The sequence below is a fragment of the Peromyscus eremicus genome, chromosome 22, assembly GCF_949786415.1.
Source record: "Peromyscus eremicus chromosome 22, PerEre_H2_v1, whole genome shotgun sequence".
Lineage (NCBI taxonomy): Eukaryota > Metazoa > Chordata > Mammalia > Rodentia > Cricetidae > Peromyscus > Peromyscus eremicus.
The window spans coordinates 37,086,937-37,105,593 of NC_081437.1; the positions used below are offsets into that span (position 1 = coordinate 37,086,937).

Sequence of the window (18,657 nt, forward strand, 5' to 3'; positions counted from 1 at the left end):
ACTGTCTCATGTACACGAGGATTTTGTCTTTTAAGTACCATTTATTTATTTTTACAGCATTCACACAGTTCCTTGAACACAGTAAGTATTCAACAATTTTTTTTAAGAGTTAGGGGCATGGGGATTGCTGTCATAGGTTGGTTATCTTAGGTGGGACAGTGAGGAATTACATATAATTAATTGAGTTGTTTCTCCTTTAAAGGCTCCTAGTCTAATTAGCAGATATTGGTCAGAAGGCCAATTTATATTCTGATCACTGAGTTGGTAGCTCAAAATGTGGATGGATCTCAGTTTCCTTTATTAGAAATATAAAGACGAAGTATTTGAAAACTCAAAGTGCAGTTGACAGTGTCTACATTTATAGTATACCACATGATGTCTTAATATATCTATATACTGAAAATCAGTTAAATCCAGATGTAATACTTTTCCTAATAGAAAACCCTTTTAATTCTAGAATTACATTACATTTCTTGAATGGTTAATTTAATACATCAACTTGACTGGGTTAATGGAGTTAACACAGTATTTCTGGATATGTCTATAAGGATGTTTATAGAAGAGATTGGTGTAGACTGTGTAAAGAAAATTGCCTTCTTCAGTGTGAGTGGGCACCATGACTGGCCTGGAAAAAAACTAAAAGGTAGAGGAAGGAAAATCTGCTTAAGCTGGGGCATCCATCTCATCAATTCTGTGAACAGGGGTGCAGCTGCCTTGTTAATCATTCAAAGACTACCTAAAACTGATAATACTTATTTCATTCCCATTCTGAAGGCACAACAAACTGTCAGCTTTTACAATATCTTTTTTTTTTTTTTCGAGACAGGGTTTCTCTGTGTAGTTTTGGTGCCTGTCCTGGATCTCACTTGGTAGACCAGGCTGGCCTCAAACTCACAGAGATCCGCCTGGCTCTGCCTCCCGAGTGCTGGGGATTAAAGGCGTGCGCCACTGCTACCCGGCTGCTTTTACAATATCTTGTCCTAAAAAGTGCCCACATGTCTCCAGTCATGTCCCAATCCTACAGGCACCATTGACTCAAGGAACACAGAGCTTAGAAGACCATGTATCCCATGACATCACCCTAAAGCAAACCTGATTGTCCCACCAAGCAATGAGGTCTTATCCAGGGCCATTTCTGTGGAACCAGAACTGAGATAACCGTCTAGGAGACCACAGGTACGCTTAATTATGCATACTTCTTGCCCCTTGCCCTAATTTTCCCTCTACTTCAAGTGTACACCACGACCCCAAAGATGGGCTTACTTCCATCATTCCAAAGTGGCCGTTTCGATTACAATCCTTCCCTGACTTTGCATCATTACTTTTGTCTGCTTCCCTTGGGGCAAGAGGCTGAGGATGGAACCCCCAGTCAGACCTCTTTTATAAAGGAGTCACCCCCCCCACCCCGACAGAAACTATGTTCTGTCTTGTTCTAAAAAGATAATGCAGCCTGACATAATTGCTTTGGTAGACAGTATTTGTTCTGGGATCGTATCTTTATGCTGCCTACTTTAGGTTGCAATATGTTTCTAACACCCACTTTTCAAGCTTTTAACATGGTATTTTAATTTTTTTCCCTTCAGTTTGTGTGTTAGGCCACCTGTACACTTCCTCTACACTTCCCCAAAGTGGAGAAAAGAGAAAAATAAAAGTGGTCCTTCCTCCAAGGTTATATGAATAGACAGGTCCAGATTTGGGGGCTATTTTAGCATTATTGAACAGGTTTGCCTTCTAATTGGTCCCAAGTACTAATTCCAACAGTACATTAAGTAGGAAAGATGTCATTTAGATTTTTTCTTTCCATCATCTTATCAGAGACTTAAAAAAAAACCGACCTTCCTAGGACTCGGTTGCCCACCCAGAGAGCGTCAGGCAGGAAGGGACTGTCCTGACTAATTCAATCAGCCCTTTTTCAGACAGCTGAGTCCACAGCCAGGTTCCCTGAAGCACTGTTTGTGCTCTTACTGCTGAAGACTCTGGAGTGGTCCTTGAGGAAGAGGTGTACCTGTAGTTGACGGCTGTTCTGGAGTGGATGTTAAGCCCGAGGGTGAAAGGCCTTAGGTTTAAGAGGTCAGAACTAGGGCTAAAATATTTGGACTCCCCCCCCCACTCCCCCCTACCCCCTCCCCGCTCTTGGTTAAGTTATGTAATTTTTCCGAAATTAAATTTCCTCGCTAGACTGAAGACGGTTGACACAACCCACCTCACGCGGCTGCTGTGGAGGCTCAAACGCGTCCACCTTTAAAAAGCAGTGTTTACAGCACGTTTAAACGCCCCGTTAAATATCAGCGATCACCCCCCCCACCCCTCCTAATTCCACATCCTTGGATGGTCGGAGAGGACGACGTCGGAGCATTTTCCCAGGGGTGTCCACACGGCTGGCTGTCGTTCAGTGGGAGGGGGAAGCAAGCATTCCGTTTGCACGGAGAGCCCTCCCGTGCGGCACGGAAGGTGCGGACGCAGCAGGATGCACATCTGGGCAGGGATGCTCACCGGGCACGCGAAGGGATGCTTACCAGCAAGCAGCCTTTCCTCTGAGGAGGCGGGGCCTGGACTGCTGGCTCCCCCCGGTGGCTTTCCCTCGGTGCCCGGCTGCCCGGGTCCGACCGGTTCCCCACTCACTCAGCTGGAGGCGCGGTGCGAGCGGGCGTCGTCGGGCCCAGGTGGGCGCGGGAGGGAGGAGGCAGGCCCGCCCGGATGTCCGCAACTTTGGGCAGCACGGGAGACAAAGGCACTTTTTTTGGGGGTGGGGGGTAGGGGTGGGGGGTGGGTGTCCCGGTGGTGCGTCGCCGTGCAGCTCCCAGCCCCCTAGCTTTTTTTTTTGTTCCCAACTTCCTCCTCCAGCGCCTGCATCCCTCCAAGTCCTCCCCCCTCTTTGTCTGGCCGCCACCCCGAGCCCCTTTGTTGTCCGCCCGTCTGGGCCAGGGGAGGGGAGGGGTGGGGACGGCGCCCACCATTCCCGGGGAAGGAAGCGAGCGGGAGGCGGAGGCAGAGCCGCCCTCGCACGCCCCCCTCCACCGGCGAGCACGGCTCGCGCTCGCCCTAGGGCGACCGTCGCGGTCGAGCCTCAGCCCCCGGCCTCGAGTACCCCCCTCCCGCCCCCCTGCTCCGACCCCAGCACGGAGGAGGGGCGCGGCCGAGGCAGGCGTCCTCTGATTGGCTGCGGGCGTCGGGGCGCCGCGCCGCCATTGGGCCGCGGGGCTGTCGGGCACGCGGAGCGCGCGGGGTGGGGAGGGGGCTCCCCCGCTGGAAGTTGCTGGAAACCGGGCGGCCCGGCGGCGGCGTGAGCGGGTGGGTGGGCGGGGTGCCACGCAGTGGGCGGGGCCGCCGCGAGGCTCCGCCCACGGCCCCTCCCCGCGCGGCGGCTCGGACCGCGGGCGGCCGAGGGGCGGGCGCGCCGCTGCATCCCCATCCTCGGCGTAGCTCGGCGGCACAGGGCGAGCGGCGACTGGCCGGAGCGAGCGAGCGGGCGAGCGGGCGGGCGCACGGGCGCACGGGCGCACGAGCGGACGGGAGGACGGGCGAGCGCAGCGCCGAGGCCCGGCCATGGCCACCACCAGCACCACGGGCTCCACCCTGCTGCAGCCTCTCAGCAACGTCGTGCAGCTGCCCATCGATCAGGTACCGGCGTCCGGGGCGTCGTGCCCTGGCCGCCCCTGCCGGCCGTGGTGCCACCCGGACGGGAGCAGGGTGGGGGCTGGGGCCGGGCCCGCTGTGCCCGGCTCCCGGCGGGGCGGGGGCGCGCAGCTGGCCTTGTCCCTTCGCCTGTCTCTCTGGCTGATGCCTCGGTGCCCACCCAGCCCCCCATCGCCGCCCCGGGCGGGGGTGGGCGCGGGCGGAGGCTCGGCGACAGCCCGCCGGGGAGGGCTAGACAGACGTGCGCGTGTGCATGCTGTCGCTGCCCGGCCACCGGGCACCGGACCCCGGAGTCCTTAGGGCCGGTGGACCCGGGGACGGCTGCGGGGTATCGGGCGCCTGGAGACTGAGGATGGTCTGGGTGTCGAGTGCTCAGGACCACGGCGTGGATGGATGGGGCTTAAGAGGTCCTGCACTTGGGGACAGTTTTCATTGAAGTGTGTGACTCGAGAGACTGAGAGGCAACAGTTTGGGGTGGGGGGGAAGGCACGTTATGAAGAGAAGTCAAAAGTGAGTTCACGATGCCAAGGTTTCTGGTGAAAAAGTTGCAGCTGTGGATAGGAGCAGCCATCCTGTCCCCTCACCCTACCCTCAGGGAAAGCGTTTGACACTAGGGAGGGCTGGCATTTAAATGAGGCCAGTAGAATTTGATTGTTTAAAGGGCCTCAGGATTACTGGGAAATAAACAGTATTGGGATGGAGAAAGCAGCGCCATTTTTATTGAGCAGAGGAACTTTGGAAGTATGTCCTGAGAGAGAGAGGTCTGGGAAAGTTGTTGGTGGGGTACGGTTAGATGGTTGGTCTAGCCCCAGGGCTGAAGGTAATTGACTTTGGAGATCTTGCTTAACGTTGTTTCTGATCTGGAGGTGTTTGCACTTTCCAAGGGATGCTGGCTCTCTGCCCTCAGCTTGACTGGCTGCTGTTGAGGTCTTCAGGGTTTCCTTTAGAATACAGAATTCCTCCCTCTCTGGCCTGAAGTTGGAGGTGACATCTGAGCTCAACACCGTACTCACAGCTTTGTGCTCCACTGTTTAAAATAAGATAACGCTGAATTATGTCGAAGGAGGGTTAAACAGTTCTTCCCTGAGTTCAGATCTGAATCTTTCCTTTATCATACTCGTAACTTTTGATTAATAGTGAAATATCTGTCCTCCACATAGCTTGAACAGCAGTTGTGTTCAAGGTATCATGGTAATAGATCATTAGAGTGCCCCAAGTGAAATGATCCTTTTAATTCATAGAATTAGTCTTTATTTATTAGGTTGATCGGAACGGAAAGCTTTGGGTCTTCTCAGTCCCGTGGAGGAGTCTCACTATTTCCTAAATGGAATTGTGGCACATGACCTTTAGGTGTGTTACATCTCTGACTTAAATAGGTTGTTGCCAGCCTACCAGCAAATGGAGGGCAGGATCTGTTGAAATATTTTTCTTGCTAATGAGAAACAAGAGAGAGACTTACACCTTTTCATTCTTTTGGGGAGGCAGATAATTGTGTGTTCTCTCAGCCTTAGCCCTACCATGCTAATACCTCTAGATTTCTATAAAGGATCATAACTTTTAAAAGTAATCTAATATTCATAAGCTCCTTTAAACATCTCAGCAGTCCAGAGAAAGTTCTTTGTAGAACTTACGTGTGCAGGAGGATGAAAGAAGGCGACTAGGATTGAGATTGTGACTTCGGCTTGGCACCTTAGACAATCTTCATCCTCTGGGGTACTCTGAAGTTTGTGGAACCCCGAGTTTACATAGCCATTTGTATAATACAGTTATTGGCTATGTGGTAAGCAAGTCTCAAGAATGTTAGGTTAATACCACACAAACTGTACTTTTCGTAGTGACAATTATTTCTGTGAAATACCAAAAAATTGACTCTTAAGTCATTAGCAAAGCTCTTGGAGTTATTAAAACCTCACATGATAAAGTTAGACATTTTAACGTTAAGCTAACCAGAAAAGATTTATGACATGTGAATAGCTGAATCCAGGTTGAAAGGAAGCCCCAAGACTCAGCTGTAGTCAGATAATGTAATTCCGTGGGGGTGGGGAAGGCCAGGAAGTGAAAAACTGTAACTCGCTAGTGTGTTCATTTGGTGTGTGCCAATTAACAGTGCTTAGAAAATTTAGGAAATTATGAAAGCAATTGTTTTAGGAAGTAATAAAATGTGAACTTTTTACTATTGTGTTGACTTGGTACACTTAGAACCCAAGAGTGCCCCTGGCTGCTGAGGTAGCAGGAGGAGATTTTATGTTGTCAGGCAGAGGAGCAGAAAGTCTTGCCTTAGGCTCCTGAATCTTTATCTCTACTAAGAATTCCGGAGTGACCTTGAGGTAGTGGTGTTCAGTAGCCCTTAAATTGAAATAATGGAGTCTGGGCGGTTACAAGATTCTTTACCATACGAAGTACTTGGCCTCTGATGTTTCTCTCTCTGGGCCCTGCTTCCCAAGTCGCTTTATTTCTAATGTAATTCTGGAGGTCTGGTTAAAGGGATGTGTGGAGAGGGGGATTGGAGGACTAGCTGTGCCAAAGGAAAGGAGCGACTGTGTGAGACCCAGGAGAGATCAGGTGTCTTCCTGTCACGGGGCTTGTGTTCCTTACAAGTTGCTGATGTGGGCTTTTAGAGTCCACAGCAGGTACCAAAATGAAACTAAGAATAATGTCCCAGATGACCAACCTATATATAATGTATTTCAGCATCTTCTACCGTCTATTAACATCTACTTTTTCTTGCTCTGAGTTGTCGTGAGATTGCTTTCTGGTTGTGACTCCTTTTACCCTTCCTTTCTTTTTCCCTCCTTACCCCCCACCCCCATGATGCTAATTACTATGAAACTGGGGTAAATAGCCAGGATAGTACTCTGGGCAGATGTACTCGAACAGATAGTACTCTTGTTAGAGATGAGCCTTGGACCAGCCCTCGACACAGCAGCCATTGGTCTATAGATCATGTGACAAACTCTTGGGACAGGGAGAAGACAAGAGGGGGGGGCACTCTTGGTGTTTTGAAACATTTGAAGGAGGGGGAAAAAGATGGGTGGGGAACAGCTGTCAGGAATCCAGTGGTGACCATAATGCCCCACTTTTGAGAGTTTGTGAAACTTTCCCATGAATTCCACATCACTCAATAGAATCCTCATACCTCCGGAAGTCAGAATTCAAATCTGAATTCACATGCACAGGTATCCATGTGTATGCTTTTGAGTATTTGCATAAAACGTCAGTGTGTTTGTTAGCTTTACGGTGAGAGGAGGACTTTGAATGTGTCTTTGTTTCAGAACTGATCCTCTTGGTAGTGAAAGTGAGGATAAGAGAGAACCGTCTGAAGTTCCAAGTACTGGTATGCTGTTGATCATGGTTGGGATGGGGAAAGAGTGTGCATAAGTGTGTGTGTGTGTGTGTGTGTGTGTGTGTGTGTGTGTGTGTGTGTAACAGAGAGAAGTGGGAAGGCTTAGGAAATCTTTGCTCCTTTTTGGTCAGTTTGTTGATTGACTTTTCCCCCTAAGTCCCTTCCCCCTCACGCAGACACCCAAAGAAGTGGCGTTTTAGGGAAGAATTAGCTTAAGACTGGCTTTTGAAGTCCCCTGACAGGTCTGAACTCTGAACCCTTTCACAGATGAAGGAAATGAAGGGACTGTCGTCTAGGTTGAAGCAGTAGAAGAATCGGAACCAGGGTTGCGTGCTCTAGGGTGAGCTCCGGGCTGCTGTGGAGCTTCTCTGTCTTGCTCTGCCCACTACTGAAAAGCTTGACAGGTTTTTACACTTACAAGGGTCGGTCTCCATCACAAGGACCTGGAAGCAGTGACAAGAGGTGGGAAGATTCCTTCCAGCCAGGAAGGCTTGTGGGTCTGGAATCACCCTGTCCGTGAACAGTTTTAGAAATGTCACTTTATATAAATGCTGCTTCCTGTGTAAAATGGGTGCCGACCTTAAAGTCCCATGACTTCGTGTTTAGGAACTGATAAAGAGGCCTGAAACGTGGAGGGATATAAATCAAGAGTTAGACTTGGAAAGTGGACTAATAATTTGAGGAAGTTTCAGTAGTAAAGAGTTGAAGCTGCCTGAAGTTTAACCTGAAGGAGAAGACACATGCCCTGGAAATGCTGTTAAATGTCAGGTCCCTGTATTCTGCCCGGGCCTCTTCATTAACAGAAAGTACTAGTGTGGCGGTGGCTTGGGGTTCCCTAAGTAGGATGGGGGCCTTGCTCTACCCACTGCTTGCTCTTGGGCAGTTACTGTGTTTGCTTGTTCATTCTCTCTCTCTCTCTCTCTCTCTCTCTCTCTCTCTCTCTCTCTCTCTCGATTTTTTTTTTGGGGGGGGGCAGGATCTCTGTAGCCCTGGCTGTCCTGGAACTCACTCTGTAGACCAGGCTGACCTCAAACTCAGAGATCCGCCTGCCTCTGCCTCCCTAGTGCTGGGATTAAAGGTGCACGCCACCACACTGAGCTCTATTGTGCCGCCGCCGCCTCCTCCTCCTCCTCCTCCTCCTCCTCCTCCTCCTCCTCCTCCTCCTCCTCCTCCTTCTTCTTTAAGATTTATTTATTATGCATACAGTGTTCTGCCTGCAGGCCAGAACAGGGTGCCAGAACTCATTACAGATGGTTGGGAGCCACCATGTGGTTGCTGGGAATTGAACTCAGGACCTCTGGAAGAACAGCCAGTGCTCTTAACCTCTGAGCCATCTCTCCAGCCCCTCTGTTTATTGTGCCTTCTTAAGTCCGAATTTCCTCCTCTGTAAAAGTAGAGTAAATAAATACTGTGCCTTCATAGATTGTTGTAAAACACATAATCGGTGTAACAACCTGACTCCCGAAGATGTTTGATGCACAGTTTCCCCTTAATTATGAAATTCTTTGATTTTATATTTTCATTTTGAGAACTGCATTCTTAATCTTCAGGACTTCCTTAGAGAAGAGCACTGGGAAGCTCTGGTCAGGTTTTATATCCACACAGTGATTGAAGGAGGATGAAAACCTACATGTAAATTTGGAGTTACACATGTTTTTGCTGCCTCCTGACCGTTTCAGAGTTCTTTGTGACTGATAGTGTTCCTTCCGATGGTCCTGCCTGTGGAGGTGCAGATAACCCTGGTCTCTGCTTACTAGGTGGGGTGCCGCTGAAGGGAAGTACTCAAAGTCACTCACACGGCTTTTGCTTGCCGCCCAGTTTAACAGGTGGGATTCTGCCACAATCGAATTTTGTGGGATTTCTTTCAAAATACGAGCCTCAGAAGAGAGAGCGTTCAGTGATGTTGGGAATGTGATGGGTGAAGAGTGAAACCCTTCAGTCACTGTTTAGCGTGTGGAAAAGCTACTGTGTGGAGGGTTAGAATTGGGATTCAGGAGGCGCCAATTCACAGGTACCAGCGGCATGTCCGTCTCACTCCTCAATGTCAGCAATGACACGTCCCTCTCATTGCTGATCAGAAAGTGAGCTGTCCTTCCTAGCCCATCTCTGGAGCACCTACATACAGGCCCCTTGCTGATCTCTAATGTGACTGGTTTCTTATTTGAACGCTGGGAGCATTGTAGGTTTGGCCAACTTCTGCTCTGTACGTTCAGCCTGCTGTTGCCTGTGTCCCTCAGGTTCTGGTAGGTAATGAGAAGAGCTTAGGAAGACGTGGTAGGCGTATGGAAAGCAGCAGGGAAGCATGGGGCTCCCAGATCACTTGCCCTGTGTATGCAGGGGTGAGAGGAAGGAAGGGGTAGAGCCCCAGGAGGAGAGCGGTTGAGGAGCAGGGGTTCTTGGAGGAGGGAAGGTGTTGAGGTCTCTGACTGAAGGGCTCAACCTGGAGTGAGTCTGGGGGGGCCTGGCATCTCTCCCCTTCTTCTCATCCTTGAGTTTGTTGCTGGGGTCTTCCTCAGAGGATGGGGTGCTGCTCTGGGGGCACAGGACAGAGCCAGGAGGGGATCTGGAGGGACACATAGGTACCACCCAGGACCATGACCGCTGAGCTTCTCTGTCCCTGAAGGATACAGGATGAGCTCCGGCCAGCCCGTGACACACCTTCTCATAGTCTCTTTCTCTCCACAGGGCTGAAGAGAGAAGTAGATTCTTCCCTTTTCATCCTCCTGCTTCCTACTCACCCTTAAGAACCATTGTCCTCGGGCCCTGCCTCTGACACTAATAGACACATCCGCCCGCAAACGTGGAAGAGTGTGGCACTCACCTGTCACTTCCTCGTTTAAGTTGTCATGGCTTCCCTGTTGCCGCTGCTTGACTGAGACCATTTGTGTCAAAATTACTTGGGACTGTCACAAAAAAAAAAAAAAAAAAAAATGGTGTTCCCTGGCTCTAGCCAGTCCTAGAAATGAGGGCCAAGGAACCTGCATTTTGACGACCCCCTCCCCCATATGCCCCATCCCCATCAGAGGAAGAGATCTGGGTCAAATATTTCAGGTACTTCTTATAACTAAAAGGTATAAAAATACAGTGTATGGGGCTGGAGAGATGGCTTAGTGGCGAAGAGCACGTATTATTCCAGAGGACCTGAGTTAGGTTTCCTCTACATGCATCTGGCGGCTCAAGGCCTCCAGAAGCTCCCAGCTCCAGGGGATCCAGTATCCTCTTCTGGACTCCAGAGGCATCCATATACACAGGGGCATAGCCACACAGACACACATGATTAAAAGTGAAAAAGATAAGACGCAGAGCTTAGAGCTTAGCCTAACGGTAGGGTGCTTCCCTAGCATGCAAAAGGCCGTGGGTTTGATCCCCAGCACTGAGGAAACAGGAAACAAAAAACAGGTGGAGTATTCTTTAAGTATTTAACAAAGTAAGGCATAATCCCCAGTACACAGTGCAGTCCAGTGGTTTGGTAATCATAGGAGTAGGAAAAGATAAGATTCCTAGTAGAAATGAGGGCCATGTGACCCCGCCATGGGACAGTCACGACTGTAGGCACAGCTTCATATGTAGAAAGTGCTGGAAGTCTAGACCTGGTGACCTTCTGGCCTTGGGGGAGGACCGACTCCATCCATTCTCACTGTATGGTGTGAGAAACATTGGCCTAAGGTCAGGCCCACAACCTGTGAAGGATGGCCGTCGGATGCCTTGCCCTTCACAGCGGCCATGTGCCTTCCTGCTGACCAGGAACCTCCTCCAGAGCCGTGTGTGGAAAGTGTGGAAAGAGAGCAAATTCTCTCCTCACCCGCTGTTGCTCAATGTCCTTGTGTAATCGTGTACACTTTCCTCAGGACGTGTCCCTTCTTCTTTTAACGCTCTGCGTTAACGAAGCCGTTTCTTTTCCTGCCCCAAGTCCCCTGCGCCCTGTTATGTCTGCCTGACCTTTTTAGTGTTTATCTGAGGCCCGTGTCTTCCTGAGGATGTCTCCATGTCCCTTGCGTTCCTTCTAGGCCTCCTGTACGTGTGATACGTCTGTGTTGGTGACACACACCTACTTTTATATACGTCTGTGTCATACTCCTGCAGCAGGTTGTGAGCGTTCTGGGTGGACTGGTCACTCGGACCCCTCATAGAGAACTGCCTCTCTTGTTCGGTGCAGCCGCTCTGTCAGGAGGCCGATGCTGCAGAAGGTGCCCAGAGAAGAAAGAGAGCCGCTACCAACCTGCACCACGTCCACTGTGTCCTCCAGGGCGGGTCTGCCTTCCCGGCTCTTGGCCTCTTTCCTCTGGCTCTTGTCAAAGGTTCATTTCCTTCTGACTCTTGGAAGCAGGCTGTAGAGGGGTCCTTCTGATCTCCTGGGGGTCTTCCATGCCCTTGTTATTCAGAATCTGTAACTGGCCTTGTGTCCCTTTCCCTAGAATCCGCTCTGGTGGCACCTGTAGCATTTAACTTGGCTTATTCCTCATGGCACTGTGAATTCCTTAGGGATGGGGCCTGTTGTCTCCTGCTCAGGACCCCCCTTGTGTGATGGGAGTGTGGACCAACTGGCACCAGTGTGATGAAGCCTCAGCCTAGATTGTGACAGACCGTCTGATGGTGAGCTTGGCAAGCTGCTCATCTCTGTAAGCTTTGGTGTCTTTCTTTCCTTTTTTTTTGTTAGACAGGGTCTCACTATGTAGCCTTGGCTATTCTAGAACTCACTATGTAGACTGGGCTGGCCCCAAACTCCTTTATAAAGATGACTGTCTTTGCCATCTGAGTGCTGGGATTAAAGGCGTTTGCCACCATGCCCAGCTCAGTTTCATTGTTGATCAAATGGAGCTTACTACAGTAAGAGTGGTGGGCATTGCAGATATAAGCAAGCAAGTAAAGGCCAGTGCACAGGGCTATGAATATTATTAATGTCTCAGGCTGTCTTCTGAGGTACTGGGCAGGGGGTGGGTTTGGGCACATCTTGTATGTGACTTCATTCTAGCCCTTGGATTCTTCAGAACCCTTTCAGCCATCCTTTAGATAAGTGTATGCCAGTCAGCATGGGGGAATGCCATCCCATGTGGTGATTGTTACACTCAGAATTCTGTAACCCTGGGGAGTTGCTGGCCAGGGAGAGGAGGCGTCCCATGGGTCCTCATCAGGGCATCAGAGAGGCTGGGGTCTCGCTGGCTGTGTTGAGGGCATTTCCAGTAAACATATCACCTTCTCTGCTCCCTCCAAGGGTGGCCCCACTTCCCTGCCTGGAAGCTGCCCTCTGTCTCTTAGAGCTGGTGTGTGGCCTAGATAGTGGAGTCTCCGTGGCCAGGCTTCCTGAGGGGCAGCTCAGAAGATCTCTGTTAGTGGGCACAGACCTTTTTGACCGACGGTTAAGTTTCTTTCCAGCAGGCACTAGGAGCTGAAGTCAGGCTAAACGTTAAAGATGAGCGATGGCAGAGGAGCTGGAAATGACAGTAGCTGTCAGTGTTCTCAGTCAAGAGACGGGGCTGCTTGGGAAGAGCAGCTTTATCGACATGTTCATCTGGAGACTGAGACAAAAGAAGCCTTCAGATGGCACGGTTGTCTTTGTAAGGAACACAGTGCCGCCGCCGGTTTTAGTGCCCCGCGCCTGTATAAAGCAAGGCCCTCTAAAAGGACTCCTTTGCGGAATGTCCCGGTCCCCTACAACACCTGTTTTCACCATCCCATCTAGTCCAGAGCAAGCCCAGTGTGGCCAGCAGCTGGTGAGGGATAGGCAGGTGCTTTTAGGTCAACCCAAAGGAACGAAGTAGCTGGTGTCCTTGGGGCCTGAGGAAAGTTCTGTTCAGCTGACCGGCGGCGGATTTGACACATGCTCGGACCAACTCTCCTTGGCCTTCACATTAGTTTCCGAACTATGTATCTGCCGGTGCTCAGTAGTGACAAAGTAGAACTGATCTAACTTGATACTTAAATACTTAAAACTTAAAATTTCAGGATAAATGTGCAACCTACGGCAAAGTTCTAGAAGTTACCCAGTGATAGAAGATGGTGTGAGACAAGACGTACAGCAAACTCTGGGGGTCGTGGTTGGTGGTGAGGTGTCCCTGTAGCTGGTCAAGGGGTGAGATGCAATAGTGTCCACTCCCAGTCCAGATGCCCAGAGAGCAAAGAGTGTGAATGCTGGTGTGTAGGTTTTTCCAAGGTGTCCATGGCCTGCTGTCTGGAAAGCTTCATATGCAGCTAGAGTGGGACACCCTGCCCCACTCTCGCTAATGGTTGCCGCAAAGGAATGTTGGCTTGGTGCCAAAGCTGACTTTTCAAAGGGAAGCTGGGAATTTGGATTTTCAATGGAAATATGATTTTTAAAATTTTGAATAAAAATTTTATGGTTTTTCATTTTTAAGTCCCAGCAGCGTATCTAGATCAGGTTTAGCTAATTAGCCACTTGGAATTACGAGTTTCTGTTACAGTTTATGTTGTGAGTCCGCTCTGAAGTGTGCTGCTGTGCTATGAGGCTTAAGAACTTGGACAAAGCGGATTAAAACTCGGGAGGGCAAGCAGGACCTCTGGCGACTTGGCGGCGGTGATGTTGGGGAACAGCCCTCATAGTTCACCATTTAGTAATTTCAACCCTGAGTTACCCCAGGAAGTTTCCAGTTAAATTGTATGTGACTGAAATGGTCATACCTTAGATTTCATCTTGAAAGTTAATATCCTACTAGAATGGAGGACTAAATTTTATGCTATTATTTTTATTCACTTTGCAGATCTGGTATTATAATTATTGATCATTGTCAAGACTATTTTTTTTTTTTTTTAAATTTTCTTTGAAGACAGGCTTTTTCTGTGTAACAGTCCTGGCTGTCCTAGAACTTGCCTTGTAGACCAGGCTGGCCTTGAACTCACAGAGCTTCACCTGCCTCCGCCTCCCAAGTGCTGGGACCAAAGGTGTGCGCCACCACACCCGGCAATGTCAAGACTATCGTATGGGCTAAGGCGTTTAAAAAAGTCTAGCTAGTGAGAAATCAAGTACTGTTTGGAAAGGCTTTGACTCTCCTAAGCCCTTGTCGGTATTTCCAGTTCTTCTTGAGTGTATGTTGATTTGGGGCCAGAATGTTTGTGTCATGTGATAACTGTTCAGGCTTTGGAGTTTAAGTTTAATCCACGGCCTGCCTCACTGTTGAGTGCTGGCATGCCTTTTTAAATACTAAGTCTGACACAGCTGTTCATATTAGCTGCATCCCCAGAATAGACGTGACGGAGATTTTTGGTGTGTCAGTAGAGGACAGGGTAGGGAGGGACCCTTAGCTAGCACTTGGTGTCTCTAGAGATACTCTAGGGCTCCTTAGTAGGAAAAGGGCAGTCCCTGGGGCTGGAAATGTAGTCCCTGTCTATTCCATTCTGCCAGCTAGTTACGTCTTCTCCCTTTGTTCTTGGAAGATACTCTCGAGCTGCATAATAATATGGCATCACAGCCTTGGGCTTGAGTGAGTGGAGATGCTGGTATATTCAGCAAAATGAGAGAGCGGGGCGCTGAGTATTGTTGAGCTGGGTGTCCGCTAAGATTTGTGATAGGGACTGGGGAAGGCTTCATTTCTCAAGACTGTTTCTTTAGAAGATATAAGAAATATAAAATAATGGAGAAGTAGGAAGTTCCACAAAGGTGCTCGATGTAGATTCTGAGTTTTACCACAAAAAGTGGTGTGTAATTTTTGTTATTATTGTTTCTTTATTAGTTTTAAGAGTATGACATTGGGTAGGAGGTATTTGAGTCCATTTTAAAAAATTCCTACTTGGAATATCAGAGCTAAAAGATGTTAGAGACTGTTTCAACAATGAAAAAACAGCCTGGGATAGTGCCAGAAGGCTGGCCTTGGATTCTTTTTCTCCCTTTTGTATTTTGTCGAAAGCATGAACCTCTAGAAAATGATGACCATTAGAAGACTCTTGCTGGTTTTATCCCTAACTCCAGATTTGGTGAACGCACGGCAGGCGAGTGTTAGCGTGTGAAATGAAGGAGAAAGGCTGTATCAGGTCAGTTTGCCCTGGCTAGACAGGTAGCACGGGCCAGCAAGCCAACAACAAACCTCAGCTCCACCAGGGCCAGGCACAGAAAGGAAAGGGAAATGCTTTGTGTCTTGTTAATGTACCAGGAAAGATAGGCTGTGGTGGAACATGAGCTCAAGTAGACTGCCTCGGACAGAGGGCTGACCTCTGACCGGAGCCGCGTCCTGCACCATGTACATTTGCCAAGTGTTGTCTGTGTGGATGTTGGCCGACTGTAGCCTGGTGGGTTTGGTTGTTACTTGAGATGGCGAGAATGACCGCTGGCTAGGAAAGACGTGGCTCTTCTTGCCTATTGAGTACCGTAAGTCAGTGCTAAAATCCGGGAGTGGGGGTAAGTCCTGCAGAGATACAGAGAGCAGGTGTGTGCTTAGTGGATGAGAAAGACTGACAGATATTTACAGCATGTGAATCAGAGTCAGAAGACAGTTGTGTTGGAGTTGGGACAAGGCTGCCATATCAGTGACTCTGAGGTTGGTCGTGTGTGTGTGTGTGTGTGTGTGTGTGTGTGTGTGTGTGTGATAAACAGTGCACACTGATGTTATTTCTGCTCCATCTGCTGATAGAAAGGTCCCTGTTTCATTTGACAGGTGTTAGCAGCCAGGTTGAGCCTGGCTCACGTAAGGCAGCTGGGTTTGTATGCGAGTCCCCTGCAGCCCTTGTTAAAACAGTAGTTTTCCATAATGGTTGTGCTCATTTACATTTCTGCCCACAGTGTGCTAAGATCCCCTTCCCCCACTTGGATCTCTTGTCTTCTTGGTGATAGCTCTTCCTGCCAGAGTGAGGTGGTTTTGATTTACATTTCCCTGATGAGTGATGTCGAACATTCGTAGTAAAAGAATTTAAAATGGAATAATAGTATCATCCAGCAGTTGTACAACTGTGTATAAATCCAGAGGAAATAAAATCTGCATGTTGAAGAAACATCTGCATTCCCATGGTTATTGTGGCATTAGTCACAATAGCCAAGAAATGGAAACACCCTAGGTGTCCATTAACCAATAAATGTAGGAAGAAAATGTGCTACAAATACACACGGGGATACTGTCTACGTATACACACAGGGATACTGTCTACATATACACATGGGGATTCATTCTCTCTCTCTCTCTCTCTCTCTCTCTCTCTCTCTATATATATATATATATATATATATATATAGGGATACTGTCTGCATATACACACGGGGATACTCTCTACAGATACACAGGGGGATATGTCTACATATACACATGGGGATACTGTCTACATATACACACACACGGCGATACTGTCTACATATCCACATGGGGATACTGTCTACATATACACATGGGGATACTGTCTACATATCCACATGGGGATACTGTCTACATATACACATGGGGATACTGTCTACATATCCACATGGGGATACTGTCTACATATCACATGGGGATACTGTCTACATATCCACATGGGGATACTGTCTACATATCCACATGGGGATACTGTCTACATATCCCCATGAGGATACTGTCTACATATCCACATGGGGATACTGTCTACATATCCACATGGGGATACTGTCTACATATCCACATGGGGATACTGTCTACATATCCACATGGGGATACTGTCTACATATCCACATGGGGATACTGTCTACATATCCACATGGGGATACTGTCTACATATCCACATGGGGATACTGTCTACAGATACACATGGGGATACTGTCTACATATCCACATGGGGATACTGTCTACATATCCACATGGGGATACTGTCTACATATACATATGGGGGTACTCTCTACAGATACACATGGGGATACTGTCTACATATACACACGGGGATACTGTCTACATGTATACATATACATGGGGATATTGTCTACATATACACACAGGAATACTGTCTAGCCATAAAAAGAGTGACACCATGTGATGTACAACAATGTGGACAGAACTAGAGGATGTTATTTTCAGTGAAATAAGCTGGGAATAGAAAAGAAATTGTAGCTGGAAGTCTTTGGTCCTGCCTCCCCGCCCCCCACCCCCCAGGTCGGGATGAATCTCTCCCACCCATGGTCTGCAGCCACTTATAAAATAATCACTCAGAGGCTTATATTAATTACAAACTGTATGGCCTATAGCTTCAGCTTCTTGCTAGCTAGCTCTTATAACTCAACCCATTCCTATTGATCTATATGTTGCTATGTGGCTGTGGCATTACCTGTCTGCTGGCATCTTGTTGCTCCTTCGGTGGTAGGCTGGTGTCTCTCTCAACTCTGCCCTCCTTATCTCTGTATCTCTGCTTCGATTTCCCACCTGGCTGTAAGCTTTCTTGCTACAGGCCAGAACAACTTTATTTATTAGCCAATGGGAGCAACACATAATTACAGTGTACAGAAAGACATCCCGCAGCAAGAATTGCTGTGTGGAGTCACCCAGATGTGGAATCTGAAAAACTGCACCTCATAAAAGTTGAGAGTGAGCCGGGCTGTGGTGGTGCATGCCTTTAGTCCCAGCACTCGGGAGGCAGAGCCAGGCAGATCTCTGTGAGTTTGAGGCCAGCCTGGTCTTTAGAGTGAGATCCAGGGAGAGACCAAAACTACACAGAGAAGCCCTGTGTCGAAAAACCAAACCAAAACAACAAAACAAAAAGTTGAGAGTGGATACTGGTTCTCACAGGTGGGGTGGGTGTGATGCTAATCAATGGTTGTGGTTAGCAGAGAGTATGGGGATCGGTGTGCTGATACACAGACGGTAACCATAGGCAATGGTAACGGACTGGGTGTTTCAGAAAGCCAAAAGGGCAAAGTTTTGATGTTTGCACCATAAAGAAATGATGTTTGAGGAGGTGGACATACATGTAATCTAAACGAAACTGTATACAGTGCCTGTGGGTAGCGAGCTGTTACATGGTACGCCATAAATACGTACACTTAAAAAGTTTTCATGTGTCAGTAAGGATCAAATTTAAAGTCGGTGTCTGGGCTGTAGCATCAGGGTTTCTGATTCAGCGAGCCTGGGCTGGAGACGGCTGATACTGTGTCTTAAGTGTCACAAGTGATGCCGTGAGAGTTCCCAGACATTCGGAGGATAGAAAGAGAGGGTCCCTCTGCTGTCCGAGGTCGTTGCACAGACATGCACGTCTGCTCGTGTTGCTTTGTGAGGCCTTTGTCACATGGAACTGGAGCGCAGTGAGCCGGAGGGGTGGTTAGGAGCCCTGGCCAGCCGCAGCCGTTACAGCGGAGCAGCGGGGCAGGCTCGCCTCACCCTCGACTCATCTAGCGAGAGTGTCTGTGAAAACAGGTGTGCTGCGTCGGCCGAAGTACACATTTTTCCTGGCTCCCCAGAGCAAACGTACAGCTTGCAGGGAGATACAGTGTGTGTACACTAACACAGGCTCACTCCTTCATGTTGGTCCCATGCTAGACTTTTGAGCTTCAGAGAGCTGAGAAAGAATAGGCAGGGTCTGATGGTAGAGCCAGTTAAAAACCAAACACGGGCTAGAGTGATGACTCAACGTTTAAGAGCACTTACTTTGCTTGACCTAGGTTCGATTCCCAGCACCCACAGGCAGCTCACAGCTGTCTGTGACTCCAGCCCTTGGAGAGTTTTCTGGCCCCCGAAGGCACCCTGTATGACCAAGGTACACAGAAAAGCATGCGGAGGAAAATACCCGCACACCTAAAACCA

General features: G+C 48.9%; 1 protein-coding gene across 2 annotated transcripts in view; it reads left to right on the forward strand.

The window, feature by feature from the left end:
* The first annotated feature begins 3,487 nt into the window (after positions 1-3,487).
* Mboat2 (membrane bound O-acyltransferase domain containing 2) overlaps positions 3,488-18,657 on the forward strand; it is a 129,668-nt gene continuing 114,498 nt past the window's right edge. For both annotated transcript variants that reach the window (XM_059248193.1, XM_059248194.1), the window contains exon 1: positions 3,488-3,621. In XM_059248193.1, coding sequence (XP_059104176.1) covers positions 3,547-3,621 — 75 coding nt within the window. In that variant the 5' untranslated portion in view covers positions 3,488-3,546. The remainder of the gene's footprint in view (positions 3,622-18,657) is intronic.